General features: G+C 43.5%; 3 protein-coding genes across 3 annotated transcripts; 2 read left to right on the top strand and 1 right to left on the bottom strand.

Annotated features, from left to right (window-relative positions):
- The first annotated feature begins 1874 nt into the window (after positions 1-1874).
- Positions 1875-3626, top strand: LIPT1 (lipoyltransferase 1). The gene is made up of 2 exons (XM_069029117.1): positions 1875-1951; positions 2151-3626. Exon 2 carries the CDS (start codon positions 2400-2402, stop codon positions 3516-3518), a length of 1119 nt encoding a protein of 372 aa, XP_068885218.1. The 5' UTR covers positions 1875-1951; positions 2151-2399; the 3' UTR covers positions 3519-3626.
- A 1333-nt stretch (positions 3627-4959) lies between these two features.
- MITD1 (microtubule interacting and trafficking domain containing 1) lies at positions 4960-9293 on the bottom strand. Its single transcript, XM_069005915.1, has 7 exons — positions 9074-9293; positions 8814-8915; positions 8221-8357; positions 8052-8138; positions 7274-7389; positions 6889-6949; positions 4960-6801 (listed from the first exon to the last, which is right to left on the bottom strand). The coding sequence occupies exons 1-7, from the start codon at positions 9225-9227 to the stop codon at positions 6706-6708; spliced, it is 753 nt and encodes a 250-aa protein (XP_068862016.1). The 5' UTR covers positions 9228-9293; the 3' UTR covers positions 4960-6705.
- A 54-nt stretch (positions 9294-9347) lies between these two features.
- On the top strand, positions 9348-11656 carry MRPL30 (mitochondrial ribosomal protein L30). Its single transcript, XM_069005922.1, has 5 exons — positions 9348-9491; positions 9825-9905; positions 10356-10502; positions 11296-11369; positions 11469-11656. Exons 1-5 carry the CDS (start codon positions 9441-9443, stop codon positions 11599-11601), a joined length of 486 nt encoding a protein of 161 aa, XP_068862023.1. The 5' UTR covers positions 9348-9440; the 3' UTR covers positions 11602-11656.
- Positions 11657-13601: the final 1945 nt, after the last annotated feature.

Here is a 13601-nt window from a genome sequence, read left to right as displayed (position 1 = left end):
CAAAAGTGAAAATAATAATTGCTGTATTTTACAGATATGTGATTTATACAATAGTAGTAGGAACATAAAAAATTTTTAAACGTCCAATCCAGAAGAGATAAATAAATCATGCTGTGCATTTACAAATTCATACTTTTATCGTCAGAATATTTCTAATTATCTTGCTGGATTTGTCCTCAACAATAGGAAAGCATTTATCGTTGCACGTGTATTTCATCTTTAAGCTTATCAGAAACAGACCCATGACATTTTTATGTCCACCTAGTACTCTGCACTTTACATTTTTTAGCAAATTATGGTTCTAACTATGAAAACAGTTTTTGAATAGAAAAACAGACTGCAACAGTTCACAGTAGGTTTTTAGGGACACCCCGTGGCAAAATGACACACTGCAAATGTTCAAGAATCAAGTGACAAAATGGAAACAAATGGTCCCACATTTTCTTTGGGTTTTAGTAACATCAGATGCATTTCCATACTTCTGACCAGTGCTAGAGTGCATGGGTTCACTTTTGTATTTTGTCAACTGCCTTCAACGTTGATTTCCAGCACATTTTTATGGACAAAGTCCACATGCTCTTTATCTTGTACATTACAGAATAGTTCACCCCAGTGAAAAATTATCACCAGTCTAATTCAGTGAAAAGTTATGCCCATTTCAAATTGCTTTTAAAAATTCCCAATCTTTTTTTGTTTTTTTAATATGACAGTACAACATTCCAGTTGCTGGCACACACATCACACCAAGTTCCTTTTAGAACCTGTTTCTCTCACTAATCACCACCAGCACACGTTGTGATGGTTTCTTACTTTCTACTTGCCCTACTACAGCCACACAGTTCTTTTAAGGCAGAAGGGAAGACAAAGACATGCAATGTACCTTTTAGAAATACACATCCATCACCGAGAGAAATACAGCACATATTTGTCCATAGGGATAATACTGTGGATAAAAATCTTCAGCTAGCACTGAACATTGTCCCATGGTGTGAGCTTAAGCACAGACAACAGCTTTTGAAGAAGAATTGTAGCTGAGGTCTGCTCGAATGGCCTAAATGCAAATCTGAAGACAATCTGCTGCCGGCAGTACAGGTAGTCTTTGATCACTTTCCAGCTTGTTAACGAATTATGCTATCAACATTTAGCTTCTATACCTTCATGAGCATTATAGAGAGTTTCTGTTTATTTCAAAAGTCTCTGTGCATTTGTGTTAACCCTTTCAGTCGCCTTGTGAACTCATAAAAGCTTCTAGCATCCACAATATCCTGCAGAGAGGAACTGCACATCTGGGTCTTGCAAGAAAAATCATCCATTTTATGCATTGTGCACCGGCCTCTTGTTGCCGTGACGCTGTAAATATTGTGGGCAATGCCCCTAAGTATCTGAAGTGAAGGTGTGAAGAGGACAAAGCCAGGCTCTTCCCAAAGGTGCCAAGCAATAGGACAAGAAACAATAGCCAGAAACTGATGCACGGGAAATTCGACCTGAACATGAGGACGAACTTCTTTGCTAAGGTGACTGAGCACTGGAACAGATTGTCCAGAGAGGGTGTGGAGTCTCCCTCACTGGGGATATTCAAGAACATCCTGGACACAACTTTGTGCCGCGTGCTCTGGGACGACCCTGCTTGAGCAGGAGGCTGGACCAGAAGACCCAATGTGGTCCCTTCCAACCTGACCCATGCTGTGAGTCTGTAACCCAGTCATTCCCGCTTCTTCCCAGCTCGCTCCCCCGCCCAGCGCCGTGGCTGCGCCGGGACAGGCGGAACCCCGGCCCTCACCGAGCACCAGGCCCGGCTCCCAGCCCGGCGCCGCGACTCCTCCCCGGCTACAGGGCAGGCGCAGCGCCCGCCCCCAGCACCTCTCACCCGGGAAGCGGAAGGTGCTCCCGAGGCCGCCGGTTCCAAGGAGCCCGCAGGGTCACGGGCGCCGGGACCGCTCCGCTCCCCGCCGTGAGTAGCGCAGGGCGCCCGGCGGGGCTGTGCGGGCGGGGGCGCGGCGCCAGGGGCTGCGGGGACACCGCGCCAGGAACCCCATGGAAAAAAAGGCAGAAAACCCTAACAAAGCTGGACTACAAAGCGAAACGGCATTAGCAAGGCTGCGTTGAGTGAGGGGAAAATACACATTCCGTTTCTTCCTTTGGTCTTTCAGGCACCAGGGGCCGCGAGGAGCAGCTACCCTGACACCCCCGGATGTTCTGGGAGGCTCCCGCCAGGGTCTGAGCGGCATCACCGGAGGAGCGCCATGCCTTGGAACTCGCGTGCTTCTGTGGGAAGTGCATGACTGTCTCATGGCTGCCACTGGCATTGCAGTTCAGTCACAAGAGCCGGCTGCGCTCCTGCCGCATTCGGTATTAGCAGAGCAGGCATTCCTTCCATCCGCTGTCCAGTTATTAAAAACATGGTACTCCAGTCAATAAAGAACTGCCTTTGGCTGTCCTGCATCCTCAGAACTCCAAAAGCTTGCTTCTGGAGCACAGCTAGTGGAGGCCTCATTATTCAGTCTGTTTCTAATGATGTTTACCAAAATCTAGCTGTGGAAGACTGGATCCATGACCACATGGATTTAGAGAAGCAACAGGTCCTTTTCCTTTGGAGAAATTCCCCTGCTGTGGTAATAGGGAGACATCAGAATCCCTGGCAGGAATGCAACCTCAGGCTATTGAGGCAAAAAAATATAAAACTAGCTAGGAGGAGAAGTGGAGGAGGGACAGTTTACCATGACTTAGGTAATATCAATTTGACTTTCTTCACAACCCGAAAAAAATATGAACGAATGGAAAACCTGAAGCTTGTTGTGAAGGCACTGAAAGCCTTGCGACCCCAGTTAGATGTACATGTCACTGACAGATACGACATCTTGCTAGACAGGCAATACAAAATCTCAGGCACTGCTGCAAAGCTGGGAAGGACAAGTGCTTATCACCACTGTACCTTGCTCTGTAATGCAGATAAGTTTGTTTTATCTTCTGTGCTAAAAAGTCCTTATAAAGGGCTAAAGAGTAATGCCACTCCTAGTGTGCCTGCCTCAGTGAAAAATCTCTTTGAAGAGGATCCTAGTTTAACTTCTGAGATGCTCCTGGATGCCATTGCTAAAGAATATGCTACACAACACCAAATAGATCACCATATCACCATAATAAATCCAGCTGATGAGACTCTGCTTCCTGGAATTAGTAACAAAACTAAAGAACTACAAACCTGGGAATGGGTGTACGGAAAGACACCAAAGTTCAGCGTTAGCACTTGTTTTAACATGGCCTATAAAGATTCTGTTCTTGACATTAAAGTAAATATGGATGTAAAGCATGGAAGGATTGAAGTCTGTAACATTGATCTGCCAGAGCAGTGGCTGCCACCAGGACTGTACAGTGAACTGGTCAAGAGTCTTACTGGCAGTAAGTTTTGCCCAAACGAAACCACTACGCTTGTGACAACATTGCTAAGAGTGTGTCCACAAGATGATGAGTTGCACAGCAGGTGGAGTCTACTGTGTGAGAATATGATAATGTTAATGTGACTTGCATTTTGAAAATGGAAGTTAAACTTCTGCTTTTTTACTTAATGTACTGAAAACAAAATTAAAACGTTCACTAGTAAGAGAAAAATTCAGCTTGTAGAAAACAAACTGTTCAATCTTGTGCTTTTTTTTAATCTCACAATTAAATTTCACACTACCTGCACCTGATGTTCCCAAACTGTAGGATTGAAACCACTGCTGACAAGACATCATTGCTGCTTGAATCAGGAAAATGGTGAGGGCATCCCAAATTGGCCCTGTAGCAGAGAAGGTACAAATGGCTGACACAGATGGGATGGGGCAGGTGCAAAACTGGTGTTGTGCTGCTGCACTGGATGCCCCAGCCTGCATCCTGCTCTTTGTGGGTAGTAGCCCAAAGGCCATGTCTCAGCCCCTGAGCTGTGTGGAGAGGGATGTTCCCTGGTTTCTGTTTGAAAGTCCCTTCTTGCAGAGTGCTGGTACCCCCGTGCCTCTGCTGTACAAGCACCGCAGTGAGCTCAGCTCAGCACTGAGTAGTGAATCACTGGGTGGTGAATCACTGTAGTTCCACCCTGCGTTAGGGCTTTTGTCCATGCGTGTGCAAGAGCAGGGGAAGGATTAGGAAGTTTAATGTTGGGATTTATGTGATGACGGCAGGAGAGGCTAACTGGGACAGAGGCTGTTTGTGCCTCCTTTGTTCTTGCACTGCCTGGCACAAAGCTGAGAGTCCCTGCTGCCATGGGTACTGGTATCAAAGCTGAACATTTGGAAATTCAAATACATATTTAGGAGAAAGAGGTTCCTTCTGTTACCATCTAGCAGAAATTTTCCATTAAAAGGCAATAATGAACAGGAAGTGACAGTTTCAATGCTAAATAAAAATAATAGCTCAATATATAGTAAAATTATGAAAGAAAGGCTCAGGATGTATTTTACTGTTGTTGAAGAATAAGTGTAATGCAATTTTGATTAGGTCAGAACACAGGCTATTTATTGATACCGGAAAGGAGGTTGTAGCCAGGTGGGGGTTGGGCTCTTTTCCGAGGCAACCAGCAGCAGGGTAAGAGGACACAGCCTCAAGCAGCACCAGTGGAAGTTTAGGCTGAACATCAGGAAACAATTCTTCACAGAAAGAGTGATTGGGCATTGGAAGGGCTGCCCAGGGAGGTGGTGGAGTCCCCGTTCCTGGAGGTGTTTAAGAAGACTGGATAGTCTAGTTGACAAGGTGATGCTAGGTCATAGGTTGGACTCAATGATCTCAAAGGTCTTCTCCAGCCTAGTTAATTCTGTGATTCTCTATGTTTGAAATTGCTGGACTAGGTTAAAAGGCACAAAGCTTCACATTTGGGAAATTACTGTATTTACAGTAAGCCTTCTCCAGAACATGGGTGGATCTATGAGGCATTACACAGCTTCCTTGAATTTCCCAATTCAGTGAAGAAATCAAACAGAATACTGAAGCTACAAATAATAAAAAATAACCTTTATTCCCATTAAAAATAGGCATATATTATACATAACTGAATAAAATTCACAACAGTGACTAAAAACTTGGTATCACAGCAGCAAGCAAGGGAGCTCCTATGGAATGTCTGGGGGAATGACTAGTAGCACACAGCTCTGTGGCACATGTATTATTCATTTTGCTGATGCAACACTGCAAAGCTGAAATATTATTATAGAAAGGATAAAGAAGGCAGACCACTGGCAAACTGACCCAGAAAACAAGGCAAAGACCAGCTCCATTTCTTATTGATTGCTGTGGAACAGATTTGTTGTTAAAGGCAAGAGGAAAAGAATATCAGCATTAGATGACAGAAAATTAAATAATATAGCACATTAAGAAAAAAAGAAGATAATGGAAAACACCAACCATCAGGAAAAAGAAATATAGGAGACAGAAAAAGTTCTAGCAATAAACATGCTACTAGAATATAGAGTCCTACTGTATTACAAGGCAGAAAGTGTAAGGCACATGTCACTCCTGAGGCTGAAAAGATTTTGATGGGACCTGAAAAAGAGGCCACTGCCTGTTTTTCATGTCAGAGTGTATGACTTAGGCAGATCCTTGCTAACAAAGAACTCTTGTATAAAAGAAAAAAAGCAGCTCCTCTGGTAATACCTTCTGGTTTCCAAAGGGTGAAGGAATGACAAGGGAAGACTCTGTCTTTATTCTAAATAGCATATTGCTTAGAATCACAGAGTATTCTGAGTTGCAAGGGATCCACAAGGATCAAGTCCAGCTCTCAAGTGAATGGCCCTTACAGAGACCAAACACATGACCTTGGCATTACTCACACCATACTCTGACCAACTGAGCTACTCAGGGTATCCAGCTTCTGAAAAAACTTAAATTTACTCTTTTTAGGGGACTACCTAGTAGTAGGGAATTAGCTTACTGCAGTTGAGAGTGGCATGAAAAGGCAGCCATTGGACTTTAAAGTCAGAGAGTAAGACTGGAGAGGATCACACATCCTTTCCACACCTAACGCAAAGGACGGATATCAGGTGTATGACCATGTATCACAGAATCAAAGAACACACAGGAGTGACAGGGAAGAGAATACAGGTGTTTGCAGCCTTCCCAGTCCAAAATCCATTATTCAGAGACACGTAAGACAACCCTAAAATGACTGTGTACTGAATGCTACCACGTTTGTAGGCAAAGACCTTGGAAAACGGAATGTTAAATTTGGGATTGCTGGTAAAGTCTGGGAAATAAAGTATTACAGGATTGACCAAAACCCAGCAAAACAGTAGTCATGACTAGAATACAGGAATTAAAGGAAATAAATAAGACTACTTATAAAAGAGGACATGTGGCAGCCCAGCTTCCAATGATTGTGAGGTGGTCAGTTGAAGATACAAAATCCAAAACTGGCTCAAGACAAAATCAACAGTAAAAATAAAAATGGCGGTAAAGAGACCTTTGAAAGACAATACTGAGGGTCTATTATGAAATCAAGATAAAATTTAGACATGGATTGTATTAATTAAGATTACAGAAGTACAGTGAAGGAATCATGTAGTTGCGTTGTCTCAGACTGAAAAGTCTCAAATATTCTTAAACCTATAGATTATAAAAGCTGTGCTGCACTAAGTACTTCAAAGAGTTGCTTCTGTGGACAACCAGTTGGACTCAAGCAACACCTTCCAGTCTTACATTTTTATGCTTATGAAAACACTTATTAAAAGCAGTCATTTCTGATCATGTTTTCTTCGTGTATTTAGTATGAAAGACATCCACTGTTGTTTCATGACAAGGTCTCAAATCAAAGTCACAGTATCCAATGCTGAAATGACCCTGCAGAAATGAACAGAATTTACATGGTGAGCATATATTGTAGAAGAGCTCATTTTAAGTTAATTTAAAAAGTCAAAGCATCCTTACCTTTGGTTTCTTAAAATAATCAAGACCCCTTCCAATCTTAATCATCCACCCATTGTTGAATCTGTTTTAAAAATGCACAAATTTTAATGCTATGAGTACACTGGATAAAAAGGTTACATCCATGTGATGCACAAGCACCTTGTTTCAATCACAATTATTTCCTAGTGTCACCAATACCTGCGTGAACCACAGAAGACACCATTCTGTACAGACACAACTAATATTATATTCACAATTAGAAAATGTGGAACTATCGAGGGCTGATTTCATCCAGTGAGGGCCACTGCCTTTTACTTTGTTAACCACAGCTGTAATTGTCTCAAAAGTTAGGGTTAAATAGTATGTCTTCAAATAACTGGAATTCGCTCATTTTTGTATCACTCACCTGATTTCTCGATCGTGTATTGAAGATGAAAAGTCAATCTTCAGTGTTACTCCATAATTACTCAATGACTGTTTTATTTCTTCCAAGACACTCAACTGCTGACTCCTCCCACTACCCTATCAAAAGTGAAAATAACGTGATGGGGTTTTGGTTGTTTTTTTTAACTATATGTTCTACTTCTGGTCACCTCTTCTTAAACCCACAAACGTTTTTAGTATCAAAGTAAACCAAAAAAAAGTAACTTGGATGAAGGCAAATTTACAGTTTCAAAGGCAGGATAAAAAGCAGACAGACACCAGGTATATTTGCTAAGGGATGTGGAGGAGGAGCTCACTCAGTGCTTTGAAACTAGATATGTAGTATTTGAGCCAAAATAAGTGCAGTAATAGTTTAAGTAAGTGCAGTGATAGCTTGAGAGATTTCCGCTCATGAAAGCCTCTAAAATGACAAATACAGCTGTTGGAAGAGCAAAAAAACCCTTGTCTCAACAGATGCTTTGGTTTTTATGACATTTTCCACAACAAAACTTTCACAGAAATTTCAGTTTAAGATTCCGCTTACCCAGAACTTGCTAGAGTTATGAGAAAACTCTGAACTTAAAAAATTACTTACGTTCAACTATCACATTTTTATTTTTCTCTTAATCTGTGTTTTCTGCTGAAAGCATCTGAGCCCAACAAGTTCTGGTAAGTAGGAATAAGTCTGTATTTTTATATTTTGTTTTGCATGTGACATCACCTGAGTATAGGGAAATAGAACCCAAAATCTAGACACTTACCACATCATAGGAAGTGAGGAGGTGGATTGTTTTCACCTTGCACGGCCCCTTAACTAGCATCTCGCAGAATCGTAGAAAGTTATACAACTGAAAAAGTTTTATTTAATTTAGTAGCTCAGAATTTCTGTAGTGGCTACATCTGTATCAGTTACACCGAGTATCTACTTGCCTGATGAACCTGCCGAATGTACGGGTCCTCCACCCAAACTTCAGAAACAATCTCAGTGAGGTACTCATGGAAAAGCTTTTCATAGCCAAAACCTGTTGCGTTTTCTTCTATCCTGATCTGTTTATGGTATTTGCCATCTGAAAGGAAAGTAAGTCTCTTTTTAAGTAAAGGTCAGGACATAATTTCTGTGTTAAGCCACCTCGCCCATCAAACATTCACGTAACAACAGACAATTAAAAGCAAATGGGTACGTGGGGTACACCACAGCTCATGGAATCACAGAACGGGTCAGTCTGCAGGGGACCGCAGTGGAACATCTGGTCCAACCTCCTGCTCAAGCAGGGTCATCCCAGAGCACAGGGCACCGTGTGTCCAGACGGTTCTTGGGTATCTCCAAGAGGAAGACTCCACACCCTCTCTGGACCATCTGTTCCAGTGCTCCATCAGCCCCACAGTAAAGAAGTTCCTCCTCATATTCAGGTGGAATTTCTTGTGCATCAGTTTCTACTCCTTGCCTCGTGTCCTGATCATTGTCCATCATTGGAAAGAGCCTGACTCCCTCCTCTTGGTATCCCCCATGTAGGTATTTATACCTTGTTTCTCTTTCTCAATGTGTTTTTTAATGTCTTCGGCTCTGGTCATGTACTCGGATATCTTCTGCCGGTAGCGGTGCTTTTTCGCCTCATCTGCCGTGGCTGTGAATCAAAAAAGTCATGGGCCAGTTAAACACAGGGGCCGGCCCTCCCCAGCCCTGCCTGGTCCGGCTCTCCCGGGAGGAGACCACCAGCTCTCCCTCCCTCCCGCGTGTCCCCAGGGCCACCCCGAGCCCCGACGGCGGTGCCCAGCCCGGTACCTTTCACCACCTGCAGCAGGAGGTCGATGCCCTCCTGGTAACACACCAGCGACTCCTGGAACCGAGACGCCGCGTCCAGCTGCACCGCCCGCTTCACCGTCTCCGCCCCGGCCCGTTCCAGCGCGGCAGTGCCATCGCTCCGCGCCTGCGACATGGGCAGGGACGGGACACGGACCGGCACACGGACCGGCACACGGACCGGCACAGGGACCGGGACACGGACCGGGATGGCGACGGGCAGCGGCACGGGGAACCAGAAACTGGGCGGGGGAACAGAGGGGACGTGTCACACCGCTGTCCTTCCGCCCCCTCGGAACTGAAGTGCCGCGACACCGCTGTCCGGCCGGAACGAAGGGTGCGCGCCGAGATGGCGGCCGGGGCAGGCCGGGCGGGCCTGGGGCTCGCAGGGGCTGGGAAGGTGAGGATCGGGGCGTGGGGATCGCGTGTGTGGGGGGAATCCAAGTGGGGGTCCGGGGGGAGGGGAAACCCAGGTGGGGATCCGTGGAGAGATCCGGCTGGGGCTTGCAGCCTCCGGGAAAGTGGGGATCCAGATGGCGTTCCGGCGAGGGGATGGATCCAAGTGGTGTCTCGTGGGATTTGATCCAGTTGGGGATCCTGTTCGGGGCTCCGCAGCCGCTGGGAAGGTGGGGATCCAGGTGGGGCTGGGACTCATAGCTGTATCATCGTGTGTTTACGACTATTCAGAGCTGTAAGGAGAGCGCAGACGACTTATGCCCTCCTCTCTTTGCAGATGCTGGGGAGGAGGATGGAAGGGATGGCGTCCCCGGCGTGGGTTCGTTGTCTCTTTACCAGGTCGAGAATTCCAGACTCGGTATGTGTTTGACTTGCGCTTTACATTTTTCCATTTACAGTTTTAGTTTATTTTTGTAAGATACCATCTGGTGTCGGTTGACTCTTTTCCTTAAAAGCATTCTTAAAGCCTGTGGAAAAACTTGCCATCTAGAGGCTGAGCACAGGCTCCCTGATAAAATTCACGTGAATTAGGTGTTGTGCTGGTACAGGGTGTTGTCCTTGTATTTCTGTGCATTTGTGGGGCCAAGCTCAAGAGTTACTGTATTTATCAGCAAACCATTATGAAAGTGTGTTTGACTTCATATTATAAAAGCTAAATTTGAGATCACTTTGTTGGTGCTTTGACCACCTGAAAAGAAAAATATATGTAAGAATTTTTACCAAGGTTGAAGTATGTTTTAGACAGTAGTTAACTGTAGAACAGATATTTAGGGAAAAAACCTCCGGTTTTGTGAACTTTTTATTCTAGGTATTTCATCCACGGCCTGGAGATCATGAAAAGTATGGAGGTGACCCTGAGGAGCCCCACAAAATCCACGTTATTACTAGAATAAAAAGTGTCATTGGTCGCCCATATTGGGAAAAGAAGATAATACGTGATCTGGGACTGGATAAAGTATGATTGTTGTTCTTTATACTTTTTGTGTATGTCAGAAATGTAGCACTAAGGTGGTGGGGTTTTTAAGGACCTCAGTTTTACAGTCACAAACCAGAATTACATTTATAGCAGCTGTAAGCCAATCTGAGAAGCTGATGATGTGTTTAGGAGCTGAGGGGAATGTTTGTGCCAAATGTGCTTTGAGTGGGAATTCAGAATATCTCTGTGTGGTATTGTGCTGCATTGCCTGAGGAGAACTTTACCCTGACAATTCTTCTAAAATAATAGAAATAGGTTTGTAAATACTATGAATTCAGTTCTCTGGGGGTCATATTATTCAGATATTGTAGGAAGGCAAATAAAACTCATTTATCAATGAAAAGGCTTCCAAATTCAAGACTCTAAAAGTTTGTGTTAAAGATGTGTTTATCCACATTGTTCAGGCCAACTGCACATTCTGCAAAGATTTGTCTAGTCAGTGTTATATTACAGAGAAAAAAATGTGTGCTTGATCAATGTAAGATATAACTGAAGGAAGCAGTTTTGTCCCTAAACTCTTGTTCATTTACACTATTATTAACAGTTGGAAGAAAAATACATTTATAATGGAATAGGAATAAAGCTGAAATTGTAATTTTACTGTAGTCAGGTTTTGATTGCATGTTTATGTGTGTTCTTGATGCATGACACTTCTCTAAATCTTAGATTTGCAAGTGTGATTTATTTTTTTACTGGTAGTGTGCAAAATTCAGCAAACAAAGATTTGGGATTTGGCAACACATTTGTAAAATCTCTTTTTTCCCTTACATAGGCACATCAGCCAAGACTGCACAAAAATATCCCTTCCGTGAATTCCAGACTGAAAGTTATTAAACATCTAATAAGGTTTGCTAACTGTTTGTTTATTTTTTGGTAAATTTAGAACATTTAATGTAACTCTCCTCTAGTCACAGGACTTCACTAAGCAGACTCTTTTGCCTGTAGAATACAGCCACTGAAACTACCCCACGGGCTGCCAACAGAAGAGGAAGTGTCCAGCACCTTTCTGACAACCAGGGGAGAGCTTGTCATTAAAAAGCGCCTGAAACCTGTGGAGCAGAAAGAAATTAAGTCATGAGGTGTGCTGGTTGGATTTAGATTTTATAAAATAAATATTTTAAATCCCAAGTTAAGAGTTTGTGTATGAAATTCTAAAAATTCTTACTCTGGTATGAATGGCAAAGGTGACACTGATGCTTAAAGAAGGATTGCAGGTGTACAGATATGAAATTCAATGTTGTTAATAGTTACATGAAATATTAAATTAATTATAGGCTCTCTGTCTTCGTGTTTTAATTTTGTGGCTAGATTGCTGCAGTTTATGGCTTTTAGAGAACTTTATTTATAGAGTCAAATAGGCAGAGAAGTGAGTAGAATAGATCTAGCTAATGATGGTGAGGACATTTCACAGCTAACAGTAAAGATTTACAGCAATACTGCAGGACTTTCACTGCACAAAGGAGGGAATTGGAATTGAAAAGCCCTCTGTTTTGTAGTCACATGAGAACTGACTAGCTATGCACAGAGTGATTTACCGTGGTTATCCAGATGTCACATTCATTCCCTAGCAAACAATCTGTCATCTGGCTTCTTCTGTAGCTTAAAAAGTAGGTGAGCTCTCCATTTGGGAGTAACAGAAGTTACTCACATCTTGGTCAGTTGTCAAATTTGTCTTTCAGGAAACCTGCTGTCTTCATATGTATCCCCTGATCCTAAGTGTTCAATAAGAATAGCCTAAGAGCTGCAGTCTGTGAAGGTTAATGCTTTTCCTGTTCTAAAATTGCAGACTTTAGAAATGTAGGGATCCTGAAGCATACCTCTGATGTGAGTTAGAATTATGGGCTGCCAGCTTAGAAAATACTACTGCGTGCGTAGTTTCATTTACAGTTTTAAGAGCTGCAGCCAAAGTTTGCAAGCTGCCGCTGTATCAAATGATAAAGTAGTTGCATTCCAGGCAGTATAAACTATGTAGTTTAACATGCTGTGAGCCTCTCCCACATTAGACACACTGAAGAGGAGTTAATCTTAATGACTGCATGTTGTGAAAAGATCAGAGGGATGCAGTCCCCGAAAATTAGTGTTTATCCTTGCTGCCTGCTTGCAGAGAAGAGTAAACACTGGTAGGAGTTCAAAGGAATAGATACATCAGCACCGGGACATAAAGCTGGAGGCACTGTGCAGAGGGAAAAGGATAGGCCATGGTAATGGCATTGAGGAGTGTAATGGCCCTTAGAGCCGGGCTGAAGGCAGAAACGAGAATTTGAGCTGAAATAAAATAGCATGGAAAAGGTGAAGCAGATAAATTAATGTTGCTTTTCTCACCTCCCTCCTTTCTTCCAGCATCTGCACAGCATCTTGTGCTGCAGTGTGCTATAACTGCAGTCTTTGTGAGGTGTTGATCATATTCCCACAGGGAGGTACAAGGTGGAATTTGAGCCCTTTTGAAGGACGTGTAGTGCATCTAAGGCACAGGACATTCTTTAAAGAGATGGTGCAAGTACTAGGACACAAAAAATTAGGCAAATTGATCTTGTTGCCGGTGGGTAGCAAATAATAAGACTTGTGCCAGGATTGGTGTCCCAGAGCACCACAGCCAGGCTGGCTAAGCCTTGCCAGGCGCGTTCGGGATTCGTGTCCGCGGCACTGCAGCCCGGTGAGCCTCCAGCAGAGGGCTCTGCCAGCTCCACCCCACACGGTCTGTGTATGGATCTGCGTATGGATCTCTGACGCTGCAGCTTACAAAAGTGCTGCAGGGTCTCCCGGAGGGACTGTCTTAATGAAAGGGCTTGCTTGGTACCGTTCACTGCTTAAAAAGTGTCTGATAAACTATCTAAGCCAAAGCAGAGCTAATAGCAGGCTTCCACTTAGAGAGAAAGGAAAATAAATAGTACCTGTTGTTTCTGGGTAAGATTCAGCTACAAGAGATGTTTAAAGAGATACTTAATTGACAAGCTGACAGTTTCAATGAAAAAGAAAACTGTATTTTTTTAAACTTTTTCATATATGTGTAACTTTGGGTGTTTCTGAAATAGTATTTCCCCCAAGGGCTCCCACTCTCGCACAGTTAGTCTACTATCC

This window comes from Aphelocoma coerulescens, chromosome 1, assembly GCF_041296385.1.
Source record: "Aphelocoma coerulescens isolate FSJ_1873_10779 chromosome 1, UR_Acoe_1.0, whole genome shotgun sequence".
Lineage (NCBI taxonomy): Eukaryota > Metazoa > Chordata > Aves > Passeriformes > Corvidae > Aphelocoma > Aphelocoma coerulescens.
The sequence above is the reverse complement of the archived record's forward strand: the minus strand, read 5'-3'. Positions and strand labels throughout refer to the sequence as shown.